We start from the raw sequence: 21,483 nt of genomic DNA, 5'->3' as shown, positions 1-21,483 counted from the left end.
GACTCACAGTTGCATATGGCTGGGGAGGCCTCAAGAAACTTACAATCATGGCAGAAGGGAAAGCAAACACGTCCTTCTTCACATGGCAACAGCAAGGAGAAGTGCAGAGCGAAGAGGGGAGAAGCCCCTTATAAAACCATCAGATCTTGTGGTTTATAACTCACTATCATGAGAAAAGCATGAAGGTAACTGCCCCCATGATTCAGTTACCTCCCAATGGGTCCCTCACTCAACACATGGGGATTACAATTTGGATTACAATTCAAGACCATATCACATAAATGTAGATGTCTGAACCTTAACACTGCTTCAAAAATGTTATATTAAAAACATATGAAAGATTAATCACATAAGTAAGAATCCTATTGTTGGCCCTAGAAATCATGTAATAATAAACCATAAAAATGACAAAGAAAAATGATTATAAAGTCACTATATACGGGAAAAGAAATGTGTGATTTTTTCATGTCCTGTGTTTCCTGACTGAATTGTAAGAATTTGATGGGATTTACAATTAGGAAATTAATATTAACGATAAATTTAGTTGGAGGAATATATAATGAAACTATTCAGCTATTTTACAAGCATGCTGGAATGACAGAATACAAAGATACCCATACTGCTGTCCCTGAATACCTTAACAGTCAATATTCAGCCACCCCACTCGTAAACACACACTACCAGGGACAGCTTTTAGGTCTCTGAACCCCGGAGGAGTCATGACTTAGTGAATAGTCAAGGTACAAGTGAATGGATGGTAATTATCTTGCCTGCATAACGAAAGGCTTAATCTGTCCCAAAAAAGGTTTAGATCCCCTTCAGAGAGGCACATAGGTAGATACTTTGACTATCTCTTGGAATTGAGAGACTAACATAATCTGTCATATTTCCAAACCCTGAATGGGAGATTCTGATGCAATGCAGTTTTTTTACAAGTGCTTTTTACATTAATAAAAATATTTTTTAAAAGGCAAAATATCCTTACATTTTTTTCTTCTAATATATGAAAAGAAAGATTGATTTTAAATACTATATCTTTTCTTATCTATTAGGTCATAAGAACAGACTTCGGGTGTATCATCTGACCTGGTTGAGGAACAAGATTTTGAATAATGATCCAGGAAGTAAAAGAAGGCAAGAAGAAATGCTGAAGACAGAGGAAGCCTGCAAAGCTATTGATAAGTTAACAGGCTGTGAACACTTCAGTGTCCGTAAGCCACATTTCATGTTTACTACAGCAATATAAATTTTGCATCCTTTCATTTGGTGAAGTACATAATTATGAAAGGCAAAGCAGAGAAAGGAAACAATTTGCAGTTTCAAACACAGACAGGATCAGGCATGTTCAGGGTGGTATGGCTATAGACAGCAACTTCAAATCAAAGAAGAGTAAATTTCACTGACAGGTCTTCCAGGTCTTCTATGTTACAATCTTGATTTTTTTTTGAGAAAACATTGATTGACTAAAATAGTTATTGGTGTTAAGTTTGGTTTACCTCCTCACCTTACTTTCTTTCCCAGTCACCCTGAATATTCCAGATAAACCGGTATTTTTTTTCCTGCCTCTATATAGCTTCGCTATATAAATGATCGAGATTTATCTTCACAAACTTGGGGAGACTCATATGATACTCTCTTTTGGAGCAACAGTAAGATTGAATCCCTCCTAACACAGACCAGGAAACTTAACAATGAGTCAGAAAGAAAATTCTATGATCTGCTGACTCTCGCTCCCACTGTTGATATTCATGAGTATAATCACTAACTATTTTCCATCTGATTAGAATGTTTTCATATACCCTTTCTCTTCACAACCATCCACTGTGAAAGGAAGTAACAACCCTAGGGGTTCAGAATCCTGCTCTCAGCTATAAAAAACTGTAAGCTAATGTCATCCCATTCTGTTCTATTTCTGAAACAAATCCCCCTCTACTCTTGGCCTTCTTTTGCTTCTTTCCCTCTTCATTAATTGCCTCTTCAGGCAAAACTGGTGGCATAGGTGAGAAATAGCTGGAATCACATTATATAAATTGCAATGGGATACTTCTATTCTGACTGACCATTATTGTTCTGCATATAAAGTGACTTTCTCAGGATAGGTTTTTGTATGTGTGTGCATATGTACACATACACCACTAAAGAGGGAAATGAGTACCCAGATAACTTAAGCATTAAATAAATACACTAGTTTCTTATAGGTTTAGGTATCACTACTTCACTCCAGATCATATTATGCAAATGTGATAGTCCCAGAGGTGAAAGATATCCCCAGATGTTAACTTGGGCGTTTATATAGCAAAACTACCTCCTACTAACTTGTAAAATATTAGTTCAGTAAGAGATAGTCACAAAGGTACTCATATTGCAAATCCGTGCTCTTTGTAAGGGGTGGAATAGTTAAGTTTAGTTTTCCTGGCTGACCCCATTCCAGTCCACCTAAGCTCTCAGAACAGCAAAAAGCATTCATCCCACTGACAGTTGGAATTAGTAGCATCTTCACACAGGAAGAAAAGAACAGATCATAGTTGCCTGATATTTTCATAGCCTTTCAAGATCCACAAGACAGTGAACTGGCACCAATTACTACCCTATATTAAATATATAGGAAGTGTTTTAAGAGAGAATATTTTTGATTATTGGAGGATTAGTGATCATGCTCCTTTGACCTACTTGGGAGCAATGCAAAAGAAAATGCAAGAGTAAGTTAGACCCAGAGAGAGAAAGTGAGAGAGAAAGAGAGAGAGAGAGAGTAAGCTATACCCAGAGAGAGAGAGAGAGTAAGCTACACCCAGAGAGAGAGACAGAGAGAGTAAGCTATACCCAGAGAGAAAGAGAGAGAGAGAGAGAGAGAGAGAGAGAGAGAGAGAGAGAGAGAGAAAGAGAATGCATAGGGGTGGCAGAAGAAATTGCAGCCAAGGAAGGGGGTTATAGCACAAAGTATAAATCTATCAGGTAAGACAACATATTCCATAAGAACCAGAAGGGCTAATCAAGAGCAAGCATATACCTAATTGTACTTTTAAATTTACCTTTTAAAATAGCCCTATTGAAATAATGTACATACCATGAGATACACTTGTTTAAAATGTACAATTCAATGGGTTTTAGGAGGTCTATCGAGTTATGTAACAATCACCATGATCTAATTTTTATCATCACCAAAAGAAACCCCATATTCATTAACAGTTATCCCGCATTCCATCTTTCTTTACTTCCCCCTCTACCCCTCACAGTCCTAGGTATCCATGATAAACTGATAAATGGTTACCTAGGACTTTCTTTCTCTATAGATTTGCCTCTTCTGGACAATTACTGTAAATGGAACCATATATTATGTTGTGTTTTATGACGGACTTTTACTTAGCGTAATATTTTCAAGGTTTGTCTATGTTATATATAACATGTATCAGTGATTCCTTTTTATTGATGAGTCGTATTGCATTGAATGGATATACCACATTTTGTTTATCCATACGTCAGTTGATGGACATTTGCACTCTTTCCACTTTTTGACTATTAAAAATAATGCTACTATGAACATTTCATACATCTTCATATGTGGATATGTATGGCTTTTTTTTTCTTGGATAGTATTGTTACACTGTTTTTCAAAGTGTTTGCACCGTTTCATATTGCTATCTGTAATGTATGAGGGTTCTATATTCTCTATATACTTGTGAGCACTTGTAGATGTCTGTCTTTTGATTTTAGCCATCCCTATGGGTGTAAAGTGGGATGTTATGAAAGTTTCAATTTGCAATTCCCTTATGATTAATGTTGTTGAGTATCTTTTCATATGTTTACTGACCATTTGGAGACGTGTCTATTCAAGTCCTTTGTCTGTTTTTTAATTGGTTTGCTTATCCTTTTGCTGTTGAGTTGTAAGCATTCTTTAAGTATTCCACATACTAGACTCTTTTTTTCTTTTGAGGCAGAGTCTCGCTCTGTTGCCCAGGCTGGAGTGCAGTGGAGTGATCTCAGCTCACTGCAACCTCCACCTTCCAGGTTCAAGATATTTTCCTGCCTCAGCCTCCCGAGTAGCTGAGATTACAGGTGCTTGCCACCACACCCAGCTATTTTTTGTATTTTTTTTTTTTAGTAGAGATGGGGTTTCACCATGTTGGCCAGGCTGGTATCAAACTCCTGACCTCAAGTGATCCACCCACTCTGGCCTCCAAAGGAATGGGATTACAGGGGTGAGTCACTGTGCCCAACCCATATACTAGACTCTCATCAGAATATGATTTGCAAATATTTTCTCCTATTCTGTATGTTGTCTTTTCACTTCCTTGATTGTTTCCCTTGGTGCCCCAAATTTTTATTTTTGATGAAGCCTAATTTATCTTTTTTTTTCCTTTTCTTGCTTTATACTTCGAGTGTCAAATATAAGAATTCATTGCTATATTCAAGGTCACCAAGATTTATCCCTATCTTTACTTCCAAGAGTTTTATTGTTTTAGCTATAACATTTAGGTATTTGATCAATTTTGAGTTAATTTTGTATATGGTGTGAGATTTGGGCTCCAACTTTACTGCTTTGCATAGGTATATCCGCTTGTCCCAGCACCATTTGTGGAAAAGACTGTTTTTTCCCTATTGAATGGTGTAACACCATTGACCATAGATGTATGGGTTTATTTGCCAACTCCCAATTTTATTCCATTGATCTATATGCCTCTCCTTATGTTATTTAATACCATACTGCTTTGATTACTGTAACTTGTAGTAAGCTTTGAAATTGGAAAGTGTGAGTTCTCCAACTTATATTTTCTTTTTCAGCATTGTTTGGCTGTTAGGAGCTTCCTAAGATTCCATGTGAAATACAGGATCAACTTTTCCATTTCTTCAATAAAAGGCCATTGGGATTTTAATAGGGATTGAACTGAACCTATGGAGAAAATTTTGGACAGTATTGCTATTTCAACAATATTAAATCTACCTGTCTATGAGCAGGAGAACTTTTTTCCATTTGCTTAGGTCTTCTTTAATTTCTCTCATCAAGGTTTTAGTGTACAATTTAGAGTGCTCTCAAAGGCAAATATGTATACTCCATAAAACTATACAGTAATTTTGTCACCTTTTTGTGGACATCAAATTGTAACCAAGTAACTTCCCCAAAATATACCGTCTGTGCCCTTAAATTGTGGTTATGGCATTTTTTTATGACAAATACAAATATTTGAGTGTTCTTGTTAACTCTGTGGCATCATTACTTTTTTGTGTTTTATCATTATAGTCCAACATGAAGAAACAACATATATTGCAATTGCTTTGAAATCATCAATTCACCTTTATGCATGGGCACCGAAGTCCTTTGATGAAAGCACTGCTATTAAAGTGAGTGATCTCCTTTTTCTTTGGATTATATGATTTTTTATTTTGAGAAGAAATTGTGAACAGAATCATACTTTGGAATACAGATGCAGAAGTATATGCAATTCTTCTATAGTTAATGCAATTTTGTTGTTAGTTTGCTTGCTTGTTTGTTTGTTTATTTTTTAGAGACAGGGTCTCACTCTCTCACTCTGGCCCAGGCTAGAGTGCAGTGGCATGATCATAGCTCACTGCAGCCTTGATGTCCCGGGCTCAAGCCATCCTCCCACCTCAGCCTCCCAAGTAGCTAGGACTACAGGCACATATCACGCCTGGTTAATTTTTAAATATTTTGTACAGATGGTGTCTCACTAATGTAACTTGAATATACCATGTCAGTAATTACTGTTTAACCCTTTTTTAGACAATTCACAGGCACCACAGCAAGGGAGAATGCGAGGGAAATCCCCGGCCCCTCCCCTTATAGGACCTCCCCACCAGCCCCTCACTCCCAATTCCTGTAGTCAATATGAAGACCTTCTCTTCTACAGCCCCAAACACAGGCTTTGGGTGCCACCCCAATGAATTGAAGCTGAGAAAGTCCCTGTTTTCTCTTAGTGGGGGGTAGAGAGCCGAGGGAAGGTAAAGAAAGGTATGGCAACGATAGAGGGGAAACACCCTTGGAAGAAAAAGGAGGGAAAAGAAAGCCTTTTCTCCAGTTACCTTGGCTACAATATGTGGGTATGGGAAGGAGTTGGATGGATCTATATTCTTTCCAAGCTGGAACTCTAAACACATTTCTCTCTAGAACTATTAATATTGTGAGACATGGTGGTTAGGCTTACCAGTACTCTTTCTACCTTTATTACTGTTTGGCTGAACTTCTATGGATAGGCCACATAAATTAACAATATAGTGTCTTAAACAACTAACCTTAAAAATGAGGGACTGTTTTTTTTATCTAGATTAACTTACTTGTAATGCTTCAGAATTCTACTTAAATGGAATTATTTTGTATTTATTCCACAGTAATGAGGGTTGACTAAAGAACCGGCAGCATTCTATCATGTCCAGTAGCTTCTAACCTGGGATGTATATCAGAATTAGCTGGAACATTTGTTAAAAGTTTAGATCTTAGACCCAACACCAGGCTGAATTAGTGGGTCTGGAGTAGGGCCTGGGAATTGATAATTTTAGCAGATATTCCAGGTGAGTTTTAACTAGTTGATCCATAGACAGGTTTTAACAAAGCACTGATAGGGACCCATCCTGACAAACGCAGCAAAGTATTCATGAAATACTTTTGTATCTTAAGTCGGGATCTGTTTACATGGTACATTTTTTAAGGGAACACATCACATGTATACAATAAAGATGAGCAAATTCTTATGACTATCTGCCAATGTCTATTTGCATAATAACTACGTTCTTCTATAAATAGTACAGATGACTGTATATACAGTCTGAGTCATCCCTAACACAAGTCACATCCCTGCTCTGATCTCCCTAAATTGGGCCTTGGTTCAGCTGTGAGTATTTGGATATGGGTTTATTCTTGGGTGTCTGCTGATTGGTCAGAGCTGCCTGGTATGGAGCTGGAAAGCGAAGAGATAAGTACCAGCAGTCTGTCCAGCCTGATACACAGTTCTTGTCCAAGTCCTCACTACAGTTCTTGACTCCCACCTCACAATTACAGTATGGTGAATCCTGTGATGCTCAATCCTCTACTGTGATCTGATCTTGGCAATGAATCGCGTTTGGCCTTTTGTTTTGTACTAGAAACCATAGGAGCCTAGAGTACATACCCAGTATATGATAAGTTAACATGTCTGGCCCTTTTCATTCCCTACCAAGTGTGCATTGATCAATCAGCAGACTCTGAAGGAGACTACATGTCCTATCAAGCCTATATACGAATACTGGCAAAAATACAGGCAGCTGATCCAGCGAACCGGTTTAAGAGACCAGATGAGCTCCTTCATTTGCTGAAGCTCAAGGCAAGGAACTTGAAGACAGCAAACAGAATGCAGGGCCATACAAGGCTCTTATGATCATTGCCAATCTGACCTTTGAAGAGAAACTCAATATTTTGAAGCTGTTGAACATAATTATTTATTTGTTGTAATAACAGATCTAAGAAAAACTGTAATTCACAGGTCTCTAAATACAATATGCCATTTTAAAAATCCACTTGGGTTTTGTACACTTATAAACCTGACAAAAGAGTGAGGGAATTTTTGCCTTAGTTAGAATGTCATTTTTGGCCTTTTGGCCATATTTGGTTTTATATTCACAGGTATTTCCAACACTTGATCATAAGCCAGTGACAGTTGACCTGGCTATTGGTTCTGAAAAAAGACTAAAGATTTTCTTCAGCTCAGCAGATGGATATCACATCATTGATGCAGAATCTGAGGTTATGTCTGATGTGACCCTGCCAAATAATGTAAGATAATACCTTCAGATTCCTAGAAATTATTGCATACCACCATTTGAGTTTTTCCAACTGTCAAAAGGTTTACGTATATGATTAGCAATGTTTATACCGGAACTGAGACATAAAAGGTAAGTACAGAGTGCCAGAAAGTGGTCTTGCATAAACAAAAAAACCACTGATGATCCCTTAGTTTAGAAAGCTAAGTGTATTCTACAGATAGATTTTGCTTGTCTTGCCCAATGCTTTTTTGTTTTTAATGAATAAAGTTTACACTTAAAATCTAGACTTCTACTGATACATCAGAAGACCTGATAGCATCAGTGCCACATTACTATCTAACCATTATCAGTTGGAATTGATTCATTCATGGCTCCTTTTAGATAGGATATATGCTCTACATTTTCTACCCATTTATGTTTATATATTTATAATAACTGACCATAAAGTGTATTTGATTTTGCAGTACTTGCTTTATTTTTCTTCACTTCACAATGCATTAACAAATTTTTTAAAAATACAACACCAGTATTGCAGCATTATTATGTGTATCCCTATTCTTTATTATATTACTTCGACTGTGACATAACAGCAAATTATCATAAAATGTTCTCTTATCTGGTTATAGTTAGTATTTCTCATCAAAAGATACAGCATTTTAAAAGCAGATACTCCTCAACTCTTAAATAATTATATTTTGTGAAAATGTGGCACAACATCTAAAATATAGATTGTCATAAAAATATTATACACATCATTTACATAAAGAGTTTGAACATACTATAATATCCCTCACACATACCATACAAAACATAATTCTACTGTGTCTCAAATTTGATACTGGAAATGATGTTTGTCCTATTGAAATTTTTATTTAAAAGAAAGGCCTAAACCAACAGTTTCTCTGCTTCACTATATTTAAATTCCCACTTTTTAGACAACCAAAATTTTAGCAGTTTTGCATTATACAAAAAGTCCAGGAGAAAACTTTGATGTATTTTCAAATTACTATAGTTGTGTGATATTTTGAACAGCTCTCAGAATTGTCTCATATGTCTCTAACAAATTACATAAATCAATTGTCAGGACATTAGTGGGGACAATTTTGTAAAAGTCTTTTGGTCATATTAAAGATCATTAGCTTATTACTCAGTTGTTGCCCATGATTATATAGAAATCACACTGTTGATAATGTAGAAAATACAGAACCAATCTTAGCCAAAGCCACTTAAACATGAGGTCAGGTTAATTTTGATATAGCTACTGTACTCTTCAGTTGGAGTGTCTTCTGTAGCTTCCTGCATTTTTTTTAATGTTGTGTCAGATAGCTTTTATTAAGAATCTAGTGCAGTATTGAACATTGCAGCATTGGTCCATGTTTACACTTATTTGAAAAGTAATTCAGGAATGTTGACCCCTGTGTTTCACATGATTAATAAGCAAGGAAAGTCATTTCCTTTTGAAGCAATTTGTTAGTTAGAGATGAGTTCTTAAAAATCACTTTCTGACCCAATTAGGATACCTTGTGTATATTAAAAAATATTTTTAGCTAAATACTCTAGTGTCTTGACCCATTAAAAGAGAAAAGGACTCTATTATCAGGGAGGTGGGTGTCTTCTGAGAAAGAATGTACTAAAAATAATATTTTTCCAAGAGTTCCAGATTACAAAAGCTGTAATGATACAAGGGAATCATGTGTGCTAAAGAATATCTGGTTACTTCAGGAATCATCTGAGAAGCATCTGAGGCTGTCTGAATTTGCAGCAGTCCAGTTTTTTTCTAAACAGATTTTATTGAGACAACCTTCTTTTCTGCAATTTCTTTTACTCTCTTCCTTTATCTTTGTTTTTTTCTGATTCAATTGCTCATGCAAGTGCCCAGGGAACGCATTAAAATTGCTTTTCGTCTCTGGATCCCCATTTTAGTTATCAGGATTGTTGTTGCTGGGACATGGCCTCAAGCACCTGGCCTGAGTACACTGGGGTTGGCAAGTATAGTTTCTGACTTTTTTCTGGTAATATGCTAGTTTGGAGAAACCATAGAGGAACACAATTTTTCATCTGCAGGGAAATACTGTTAATGTGACAATATCTGTAGTTTAAGAAAACTTTGTTGCATTGTTTTGTGCATCGTGAAATTTAGAAATGCTTAGATATTTCTTAGTATTTCATATTATGTCACCAAATAAGTCTTTGTGTATCTGAAATGCATTTGAAATTATATTAATTGGAAAAGAAATTCTAACATTTTTGCAAAGGGGGAAATGACTTAAAGTTATATTTCAAGCTGTGGAGACTATTATAAAGCTGTCCCTTGTAAGCATTTTAAGTTCAAGCTGTTTTTTAGATTAGTTTTCTATTTCTAATTTGAATGAGTTGGCTGATAGGCAAGTATTGTATATTTGTTACTTGGTTTGTACATTAATTACTAAAGTATTTATTAATGTGCTGAAATGAATTTTAAACCCAAGCCTGTAACAAGTAGTGTTTCTTCTATTATGATACATAATAATTTGTGAAATGTCAAGAAATCTCTCTATGTTGGAAATACATCTTTGCTTTTTTAAAATAAGGCTTTCTCCTAATTATAAAGAAGAATATTTAACAGCTATGAATTTATGACATAAAGAAAGCAGCTCTTTTCAAATATAGGATAGCATGCTTATTAATTTGGAAATAGAGGTTTCTCTTCCTCCTTGCTCTTTGAACCTCTTTTGGTCTTTATTGCTCTGCCAAGCTGCTTCAATTAAAGTAGTAGTGATAAAATATTGGACATATAAATCTTTATGAAACATAATTCCAGCCCCTGGAAATCATTATACCACAGAATATCATCATTTTACCTGATTGCCTGGGAATTGGCATGATGCTCACCTTCAACGCTGAAGCCCTCTCTGTGGAAGCAAATGAACAACTCTTCAAGAAGATCCTTGAAATGTGGAAAGACATACCATCTTCTATAGGTATGTATACAATTTCTTTCTTCTTCAGGACCCCAGAGAAACTTTTCAAGGGTAAAAAAGTGTCCTAAGAAAAGATTTCCTGAGTTATTACATTTTCTTAAGACACATAAGATTAATTTGGGGTTCTGCATAATTATTCCCTTAGTAAGGTGATGCCTGTATTTGTCCTATGCTTAATGAATTCATGAGACTACGACAAAGAGACTCATTTTGGTTATCTGAGTTATTTGCAATATTGTATAATTGAAATGAGAACTAATTCCTTTCCACAAAAATCTATAATTTTGTTGTAACTCCCTTTACTTGCAGAATTTACACAGATATTGGAAATGCTTCTTTTCATCACACTTATTGTGGGGTTTATCTTTATCTTAGGAGACTGCCAACTAGTATAAAAGAGCCAAATCCTTCCATTTTTTATAGTCAGTAGAGTTCTATTTTGTGAGTGGTATTCCTGTGAAGAATCAAATCATTTAAAAAAGTGATAGATACGACTGACTGGAGTGCCTGTTAGGTACCAACCAGGTGGCAACAAAGAAAAATGCCTTTTCATCTTCATCAAACCAGGACATTTTTTTCTTCTTAGCCAAAGCAGGACTGCTGATCTGGGAAATCCAAATAATTTGAGATTCTTGTATATGTTCTGAGGCTCACTGGCCCTAGACGTGATTCTAGACAGGGAATATAATGCATACGAAAAGTAAAAATATTAGAGAGAGTAGAATGATTAGCTAGAGGATAGCTATTATAGAAAAGAGAAGTTTAATGGAGCAAATAAAGGAAAAAGAAAGGGGTGTGTGTGTGTGTGTGTGTGTGTGTGTGTGTGTAGAGAGAGAGAGAGGCTTAACAATTGCATCAGGTACTACTAAGTGTTCCCACTTCCAAAACATTGTATCCCATCTCAGAAAGCAAGCTAGCTCAGTAGCTAGGTTAAGTGGCAGATGTAGGTGTTTTGGGACTAAGGTGGAAATTTATGTGATGCCATATGAACTAAGTACTTGGACTCAGCAAATAACCTTTGCTTTAAGTTTAGAATTTTTAGTCTATGTTGTTGTTGACAACATAGAGAGAGAGAGAGAGAGAGAGAGAGAGAGAGAGAGAGAGAGAGAGAGAGATGGTCTGTCAAATGATAAGGCAGATTCTTCTGTAATCTCTATAAAATGACTAAATATGATCCTCATGTGGCTTTAAGGACCACTTTAAAAGAACTGCTTTTTAAGGAACATTTTTTAATATGAGATAATGGCACTTTGCATTGCATCTGCAGAATCCTTCTTTTTTTTTTTTTTTTTGCACATATAGTCAGTGTTAAGGATTGTCCTGAAAACCTGCTCCAATTTCCTGAAACAAGTAAGAACTCACAGAGGGTTTAAAACCAGATTTAAGTGACAGAAGATAAATGCTTACAGTATAATTGACATATCTGGGGCAAAAGAAAGTACAAATAACAACTCATGTTCTGTCCTTGACAGTGGTACTTTTGTGATCAATCTGCTAATCAGAAATGGTCATAAGGAAATTCAGTTCAAATAGGAAACTGAACAAACCCCTATATTTATGCCAGTAGACAATCATAAGGGTCAAAGGGAACTTGCGAAGTCATCTGGTACAGCTCTTGTCCTCAGGCAGGACAACTTCTGACCTAAAACAAAAAAAGTTATTTTGAGTTGCTAGAATTTGAAAGACAGCTACATGTGAAATAAATAACAGTACTATAAGAACATGATATTTTAGTTTGTATATTAAGGATACTTTGAAAGTATGCTAAAGACTACCATATAACACTGATATTAAGGAAATCAATTACCATGTTTTTCTGTTAAAAACAACTGCTTTGTTATTTAAAACTAATCCAGATCCAGATTTCCCCAATTTAAATTTTACGTTTTCTTAAATTATAGTAAATGTGTTCAAATCATCGCTCTCCATTTCAACAAGTATATACAGGCTTAACAATTGCATCAGGTATTATTAAGTGTTCCCACTTCCAAATCATTGTGTTTCATCTTAGAAAGCAAGTTAGCTCTCAGTAGCTAGGTTAAGTGGCAGATGTAGGTGTTTTGGGACTAAGGTGGAAATTATGCGATGCCATATGAACTATGTACTTGGACTCAGCAAATAGCCTGTGCTTTAAGTTTGGAATTTTTGGTCTATATTGTTGTTGACAAAAATACCGTTTTTAGTAAAGTAGTCACATAGGTGAAGAAATTCAACTCTAGAGAGACTAAATCTGTTACTTCTTCCCAACCCTCTGGAGACTGATTTTCCTTATTTCCCTTATATCTGGAGTTATATTAATTCTAGTCTGAAATTTGACTTATAAAGTCTTCTGCCAGGATAGCCATTTTTCTTAGTCAATTTATTCCTTTTATAATAGAAAAAATGAAAAATCAAAGTAATTAATTAAATTCTGATTTTAATCATGTTAATATGAGAATGAAGATGCCTTATTTTGTTGTTTCCTAGACTATTTTAACTTGAGTTTGAAATCTTGATATTATTTTACATGTCAGGATTTTATTTACTTATGGAATTTTTCCCCATGAAGTACATAAAGAATATTAAATTGAAAGTAAAAAATGTAATAATAGTGCTGTTCCTTGTGTCAAAAAATACTTTACAGCACCAAATGACTGACTGTTTACATAATTAGGTTTAAGGCAATTATTGTCATAATCTATATTTGTCACAAAGTATTATAAAATAGAGTCAAAAAGTTAAAATCTTAATAAATATTTCCTGAACAGGAAAAAAACCTTAAGAATATCAAAGTAGCTTTGGTTCTGCTTATAACATGATAATTTATTGAATTGCATTAGGGTTGCTACAGTCATTATTTCAGCAAGTCATTTTTTAACAATTTTAATTTTTAAGAGTCAGGTTTTCATGTATGTCACTGGAGCACAAATATACACCCTTATTAGGAGCCCTTATTAGGAATGCTCTATGTCACTTAGACTATAAAATAAAGAGTGGCTGTGAGTAGATTACATTGTCTACAAACGGGATAGAATTAGTCCTTAGCTTTTTCTGTGGTCTTAGAGGATATGAATACAATAATTAAATAATTGAGACCTGGTAATTAAATGTTGATTACAATGGTGCCTTTAGATAGCCAGTTTGAACACCACTCTTAAGCAGCAAAATGGTCAAACAACTGACTATAGGAGGGAAAAACAGGTTGTGCTAACCTGAACTGTAACAATGAGCCTCTTAATAAACAAACATTGACCGTAGTTATAATTTTCTATGACTGCCAGAAAGATTTTGTGTTTTTCTGATTTTTTTCTTTTTCATTTGTATTGTAGCTTTTGAGTGTACACAGCGAACCACAGGATGGGGCCAAAAGGCCATTGAAGTGCGCTCTTTGCAATCCAGGGTTCTGGAAAGTGAGCTGAAGCGCAGGTCAATTAAGAAGCTGAGATTCCTATGCACCCGGGGTGACAAGGTATAGCTTACACCCTCCAGTTACAGCAAAAATAACGCAACCATTGAAAATGAACTAACAAAATAAATTTATGTCCTTTTCCTTCTGGCTATAAATATATTTGTGGTATATTTTTCAAACTGGCATACTATTGATTAAAAAACAATTTTATCTTTTGCAGTAGCAACACTAATATGGTAAGTAATGAAATTTGGTTTCGAAAGAAGCTCATTTTGAAAAAATAAGAAAAAATTCTAGTTAGGTCTTAAGCAAAGCTTAGCCATTATTTTATTTGGTTCAAAATACTTTATTGTCTTTGATTCATAGTGCCTTTCATGTTCATACTAAAATGATATTTTTAAACAAATCCTTGAGCAAATCTGCCTTTTGTAGCTTTCAACAAAATTCAATAACAGAAGGAAAATGTACTTATGTTTGCTGAGCACCTAACTGTATAGTAGTCCTTGTGCTAGGTACTTTAACGGTTATCTCAATTTATCTTCATAAGTGGGTGTTATGATGTTTATTTTGCAGAAAATAAAAATAAAATCAAGATTTGGCAATTATTTGTATTATTTGATCAATTTTAACAACTAATTCAAATAGTTTAGATGGAAAATTTTGTGGTATAAGACTATTACCATTCCTACCTATTGTAGGAAATAATAGCGTGAAGAAATAGTCCGACTAGGAAACATTCCTATTGAGAAGAGATTGCAGAGGGTTTGAGTTAATATCAGAACAGCCAGGATAAAGCACTGTACATCAAGCAAAGTTGCCAATTTACAATGTAAAGAGATGCAATGGCAAAAACCTGTGTTTCAGGTCAGAGAGACCTAGAATGCAGTCCTGTCTCTAACCAGGACTAACTAGGTTAGAGAACCTGAGAAGTTTGATTAATCTTTCTGATCCTTAGTTCCTTCATCTCCAAAATAGAAATATTAATAACTGCTTTGGGAGCAATTGTGACAACTAGTCATATCCGTAAGCATCTCACAGATTGCCTGTAACATCAAATATGTTAAGTCAAGAATGACTAGCATATATTTTTAAAAATTTTACAATGTTGTCTCTTTATTATGAGGTAAAATTACTTACTATGAAATGTAAAATACTGTTTTCATATACACTTGAAGCCCCGCATCCCCCTCAACTGTAAGGCCACAGTGAAACTCTGTAAAGGTTTATGAAGACTTTTATTTAATTAGGTATAAAGCAGATCTTAGAAGAGTTAAGTGAGGGCATTTTAAATTTTATTTAACTCAGTATAATCATATAATTTTTTCTTAAAAGATTATTTGTTTTCTTGATGACTACTAACCGAAGTAACTATGATTGCTGCCTTTGTCTAATAATATTAAATACTTTTAATTTTTAAATTGTAATAATTTCAAATATTTTCTTTTATCAAGCAACATGTACAGTTACATACACTGTAAGCTCACAGTATCACAAATTAGAGACTCCCTGCTTCCCTTTGTCACACTTAGTATATCTTATCATCATCATTATGTCACAAAGTCTCCTAAATACAGTCACTGTGGATGTCAAAAGCCTTAGTCCTAACAAGGAGGCCTTTGTTTGATATTTATGTGCATATTTTATTCTAATTTTCTTTATGGTACAGCCCACATTTACACAACATGTCCCTCTCTAAGCCACTGGGTTTAACTCATTTTATCAATCTATTGATGTCAGTCCATTTTGCTGAAATAGAAAATTGCATGAGTGCATGTTAAGTGCTCTCACCATAAAAATGATAACGACGTTAGGTGATACATTTGTTAATTAACTAGATTTAACAATTCCACAGTGTATATGGACTTCAAAACATCATTTTGTATGCGATAAAAACATATAATATTATCTGTTTGCTAAATTTTTTAATATTAAAAAATAATGAAAAGAAAAGAAAACTGCACCAAGTAGAAAATTTCAATGGCTTCTTAAATACAAGCAGCAATGGTAAACAACACCTAAATAATTTGTTTCCTTATATTAAAAGAAAAGTCAACTTTAATATAAGTGGAGGATTGTTTTAAAAAGCAAAGAATTATTGCCCCCAAATTATCAAGAACTTCAGCAAATGAAGGTCACCTACAAAATTACTAATTTTATTTAACCATATAAATTATAATTATGTAGAATATAGTAAAAGGTTGTTTTAAAAATGTATAATTTAGACTCCAAACTAATTTAAACTCATTCTTTTATTTGAAAAACAAACTGTTCCACAAAACAGTAAGGCTTAATGTTTTAATTAGCAGATGCAGATGAAAGTATAGTTATATCAAATATCTGGTTGCAATGTATTAAATATCTGTTGACAGTGTATTTCTTTCTTTTTCAAGCTGTTCTTTACCTCTACCCTGCGCAATCGCCACAGCCGGGTTTACTTCATGACGCTTGGAAAACTTGAAGAGCTCCAGAGCAATTATGGTGTCTAAAAGTTTCCAGTGATTTATTACCACATTATAAACATCATGTATAGGCAGTTTGCATCTTCAGATTTCAGAGATTAAATGAGCATTCAGTTTTATTTTTAGTAAAGATTAAATGCAAAACTTTTAATGTAGCACAGAATAGTTTTAATGAGAAATGAAACTTTATGTATAAAATTAACTATAGCAAGCTCTATGTACTCCAATGGTGTACAATAACTTTTGCACAAACTTTGTAACTTTTGTTACTGTGAATTCAAACATTACTCTTTGGACAGTTTGGACAGTATCTGTATTCAGATTTTACAACATGGAGTAAAGAAACCTGTTATGAATTAGATTACAAGCAGCCTTCAAAATAATTGGCACTGGGATAAGATTTTTCAGAAAAAGAAAAATATCGACAAACTGTATGTGATTTTTCCAAAGTTATGTGAATAACCAAAGGTTTAGTCAAGAAACAAAAATCTTAAAGATTGTTATAACCCAGACTAAGGTTGAACAACCTGCATGCCCAGAGAAAACTATGGTGACAAAGGGGAAAAGGCCACCACCTTTTTTCTCACTGATTCATGACAATTAAGCCTACAGTTAAAGACCAGTTTTGTTCTTTTCACCCATTTTTGGCTGGTTTCTCTGGATGAGAAGAAAGGAAGAAAGCCCCAGATGCTTGGTTTTTCTCGGACCCCCAAAAGATGTGCAATAGCTGTTGTTACAAACCACCAAATAATACAGTTGTGAGCCTGAATACAGGACTGAATGCCTATACACATGTACTGTAGAATGAATATTTTTTAATACCTTAAGGTGGGCGTCAAATTCTACTCCCCAAAGCAGATAGATTGATTTATCAAAATTATTATCTGGCCAACAGTGTGGCTATCAGACAGCATCAAATATTTTCCCAATCCAAGATTAGACTACACAAAAGCTTCCTTCCAATATTAAACAAAAGGAATTAAACATAACAATGAAAAAACTTTGCTAATATCTGTGTTTTTCAGGTTTCTGTTTTTGTACAATCAGAAATTAAACATATTCAGTGATAAGTTGATATGTAAGGACTTAATGTTAAAGGTTAAAAAAAATTCACAAAATATACAACTTTCACCATATATATAAGCCTGCAAAATTAGAGTAGTGAAAGTCATGCTAGTCCATCACCCAAATATGTTATAGACGCCATAGACAGGTGATATTTGGTCACCTATGGTAACTGCTACCTGATGAAGAGCATAATTTCTGCATATCCATCCTCAATACCATGGTAAGTTCTGGGGCAATAGAGAAGCAACAGAACTGCCACAAAGTATACCTCAATATAATTCCTCTAGTTCTGCTTCTGAAATCTGAGGACAGTGCTAGTGGGAAAATAATTTTCAAACTACCTGGTTAACCAAAATACAAAAGCAGCTGACTATGTGTGATTTCATAATAGCACATTTCTTGGCACTTAGTGCCAGAAATGAAGATTTGGATTTTCCTAACAACTTACATCAAGAATGTAGTGTAGTTCATTATTGAGAATTTAGGAAAGCCTGAATCCATGAATTAAGGGAATAAATGTGACTCACATTTCTTTTACTGTGACACAATAATGTGATCCTAAAACTGGCTTATCCTTGAGTGTTTACAACTCAAACAACTTTTTGAATGCAGTAGTTTTTTAAAAAAAACAAATTTTACGTCAAATTGTTTTTCTTAGAAGTAGTCTTCATTATAAATTTGTACACCAAAAGGCCATGGGGAACTTTGTGCAAGTACCTCATCGCTGAGCAAATGGAGCTTGCTATGTTTTAATTTCAGATAATTTCCTCATATAAGTAGTGTGTAGAACCAAGTCTTTTAATAATTCATTCTTTTCTTCATAATATTTACTCAAAGTTAAGCTTAAAAATAAGTTTTATCTTAAAATAATATTTGAAGACAGTAAGACAGTAAACTATTTTAGGAAGTCAACTCCCATTGTGCTCTGTGGCAGTTATTCCGGTAAAAATAGGCAAAAGTGACCTGAATCTACAAAGATGTCCCAAAGTAGCCAAGCAAGAGAGATTGTAAATGATAAACCGAGCTTTAAAGGATAAAGTGTTAATAAAGAAAGGAAGCTGGGCACATGTCAAAAAGGGAGATTGAAATGTTAGGTAATCGTGTAGAAAGGACAGAAAATGTTTAAAGTGGCTCATATGTAATGAATATTTCCGACTTAGATGTAAATCCATCTGGAATCTTTACATCCTTTGCCAGCTGAAACAAGACAGTGAAGGGACAATGCTATTTCATGGTCAGTTTATTTTATAAGAGACAGAAGAAATTATATCTATACATTACCTTGTAGCAGAAGCACCTGGAAGCCCCAGCCCATCACAGAAGTGTGAAGGGGGGCTCCTGACTAGACAATTTCCTTGGCCTTGTGATTTGAAGCATGAAAGTTCTGACAGGTCATGAGCAGCACTAGAGATAGAGTATCGTTTTATTTTGGCGTAATTTAGTTTTTTCAACAAAGCCTTTGTCTAAAATAAAAGGCATTATTGGAAATATTTGAAAACTAGAAAATGATGGATAAAAGGACTGATAAAATTTCTGAGCCGGGCGCCGTGGCTCACATCTGTAATCCCAGCACTTTGGGAGGCTGAGGCGGGCGGATCATGAGGTCAGGAGATCGAGACCATCCTGGCTAACACAGTGAAACCCCACCTCTATTAAATATACAAAAAATTAGGCGCAGTGGTGGACGCCTGTAGTCCCAGCTACTCGGGAGGATGAGGCAGGAGAATGGCGTGAACCCGGGAGGTGGAGCTTGCAGTGAGCTGAGACAGTGCCACTGCACTCCAGCCTGGGAGACAGAGTGAGACTCCGTCCAAAAAAAAAAAAAAAAAAAAAAAAGAAAAGAAAAAAAGAAAATTTCTGAGTGACTGTCAGTAGAAGTAAGGTAAGATCCCCAGAGGAAACAGTAAGAAGGGATGATCATTAAGATAGTAAAACAGGCAAAGCAGAATCACATGTGCACACATACACACACATAAACATTGGAATGCATAAGTTTTAATATTTTAGTGCTATCAGTTTCTAGATGCATTAATTACTAAGTGCCCTCTCCCAAGATTCAGTTAGTTGAAACAGTATCGATAAACTAGGAATAATGCCACATGCATTCAATGGGATCTTTTAGGTACTCTTCAGTTTGTTTAAAGAAATGTGCCTACTGAAATCAAATTAATTTGTAATCAATGTGTACTTCAAGACTGCTAATTGTTTCATCTGAAATTCTACAATGAATCATTGTTCAACCTTGAAAAATAAAGTTTTGTAAATCATCAGTTGATGTCATTATTGAAATATACTTATCTAATACCACGGAATTAGGACTTGTTCAAATAATATTCATTTCTTTAAAGTATATAATAATGATCTGATTGGAATATGTTAGGGGTTCAGCTTGTTGTTGCATTTGGAATTCTGGCCAAAGAGGGATATATTAATCTGATTTAAAAAGTACCTTCTGGCTACAGTGGTGAAATTAGAAGCTGATTAATTTTCCTCTAAATATATAGGACTTTACACATAGGCATAGATTCACATGGTATGGGTAAAACCCAAGCAAGTTTCAATGCTGCCTTCCCTTCCATCCCACCCCAGTGTTTTCAAGTCCTGAGGAGAGGAAAGGTGAAGAACTCTATCCACAGAGTGTCTTTCATTTAAGAAGGATTTTAGTACAGGCTGATGGCGGAATACAGAAGACAGAGTAATCATGGCAGGTTTTAAAAGAAGCTGAGTCCTTTCTTTAGGACCAGAAGAACAGAACTTCCCTCAGCAGGTCTTGACAGAGGAGTATTAAAAGTATAGTCCCATGCACATCCTGTCATCTCGGGACATTTTGGAGAGGTGTTCATCAGGCTTACTCATCAAAGCCTGTTGGGTATTGTCCTAATTTGACTTGTGTGGCCAGGCATTCTGGAGCTGGGCTACCTGGACACATCATGCTTATCCAGGTTGTTAAGGGCTGAATTCAAAATGTTTCATTACAATCAAATTGTTTTACTCAACTTTATTATAGGGTACACTGACTTCAGCTACTTTAAGGGACAGTGTTATGAGCGAAGAAATAGAAGTATCATCACAAATTGGAATTAGCTCAGACAGGGTGAGTCCCTAAGACTGAGAGAGGGACTCTTTCTGGGGACTCTTTACCAAAGCTTGGGGACAGGATAGGTCATGACTAGAAGTCATTAGTTATTCACTATTAGTAACTTGCAGGAGCAATGGGGTCTAAGGACATCCATGCTGCAAATCTATTGACTGAATCTTTTTTTTTTTTTAACACTAATTTCCATCCGATATGATAGCTTTTTTTTTTTTTTTTTTTTTTTTAATAGAGCCCTTACCCCTGATTTAAGAATACCCAGGGTCTTAAGGATAATAAAGCCATTGATTATTGCTACTTTTTAATTCAAAAAACTGATTGGTGGCAACTAATGAATTAAGGTCAAACATATTTTAGATATCATTGTCACATGTCACATTTTACATTGTTCACAACCATCTCAACTGATCTAAAAATAATAGTTCAAGAAAGAGTAAAATGGATTCTATATAGACTTGCATTTTCAGAAGCGAGTCCACAGCCTACTTTGTAAATATATACAACATAAGACTTGGGATTAACCATTTCTTACAGTTTTGTCACCTCATATGTCAAAGTCTCTTGTTTGGTGCTTAGCATACAGAAACTGTTCAATAAAAACATGAATTGAAGGGCAGAAATGGGCCCCTTTTGTTTTGCCTGGATTGTCTTTGGTGCTATTGTATCTACAACCACTTAAAACTCAGAAATCCATTTGTTGTTTCATGGAAGTATCATCTGTGTTCTGGTGACCAAAATGTCACGACCTATTATTGGTAATTTCAA

At 35.0% G+C, this 21,483-nt stretch overlaps 1 protein-coding gene across 1 annotated transcript in view; it reads left to right on the top strand.

The window, feature by feature from the left end:
* NRK (Nik related kinase) overlaps positions 1-17,566 on the top strand; it is a 134,923-nt gene extending 117,357 nt beyond the window's left edge. Inside the window, exons 23-29 of the mRNA XM_010387120.2 lie at positions 1,053-1,211; positions 5,237-5,341; positions 7,168-7,310; positions 7,610-7,759; positions 10,550-10,709; positions 14,018-14,157; positions 16,488-17,566. Of these exons, the coding sequence (XP_010385422.1) occupies positions 1,053-1,211; positions 5,237-5,341; positions 7,168-7,310; positions 7,610-7,759; positions 10,550-10,709; positions 14,018-14,157; positions 16,488-16,583 (953 nt within the window). The 3' untranslated portion in view covers positions 16,584-17,566. The remainder of the gene's footprint in view (positions 1-1,052; positions 1,212-5,236; positions 5,342-7,167; positions 7,311-7,609; positions 7,760-10,549; positions 10,710-14,017; positions 14,158-16,487) is intronic.
* The last annotated feature ends 3,917 nt before the right edge of the window (positions 17,567-21,483 follow it).

The sequence above is a fragment of the Rhinopithecus roxellana genome, chromosome 10, assembly GCF_007565055.1.
Source record: "Rhinopithecus roxellana isolate Shanxi Qingling chromosome 10, ASM756505v1, whole genome shotgun sequence".
NCBI classification, from domain to species: Eukaryota; Metazoa; Chordata; class Mammalia; order Primates; family Cercopithecidae; genus Rhinopithecus; species Rhinopithecus roxellana.
This window is presented reverse-complemented; position numbering and strand designations above follow the sequence as displayed.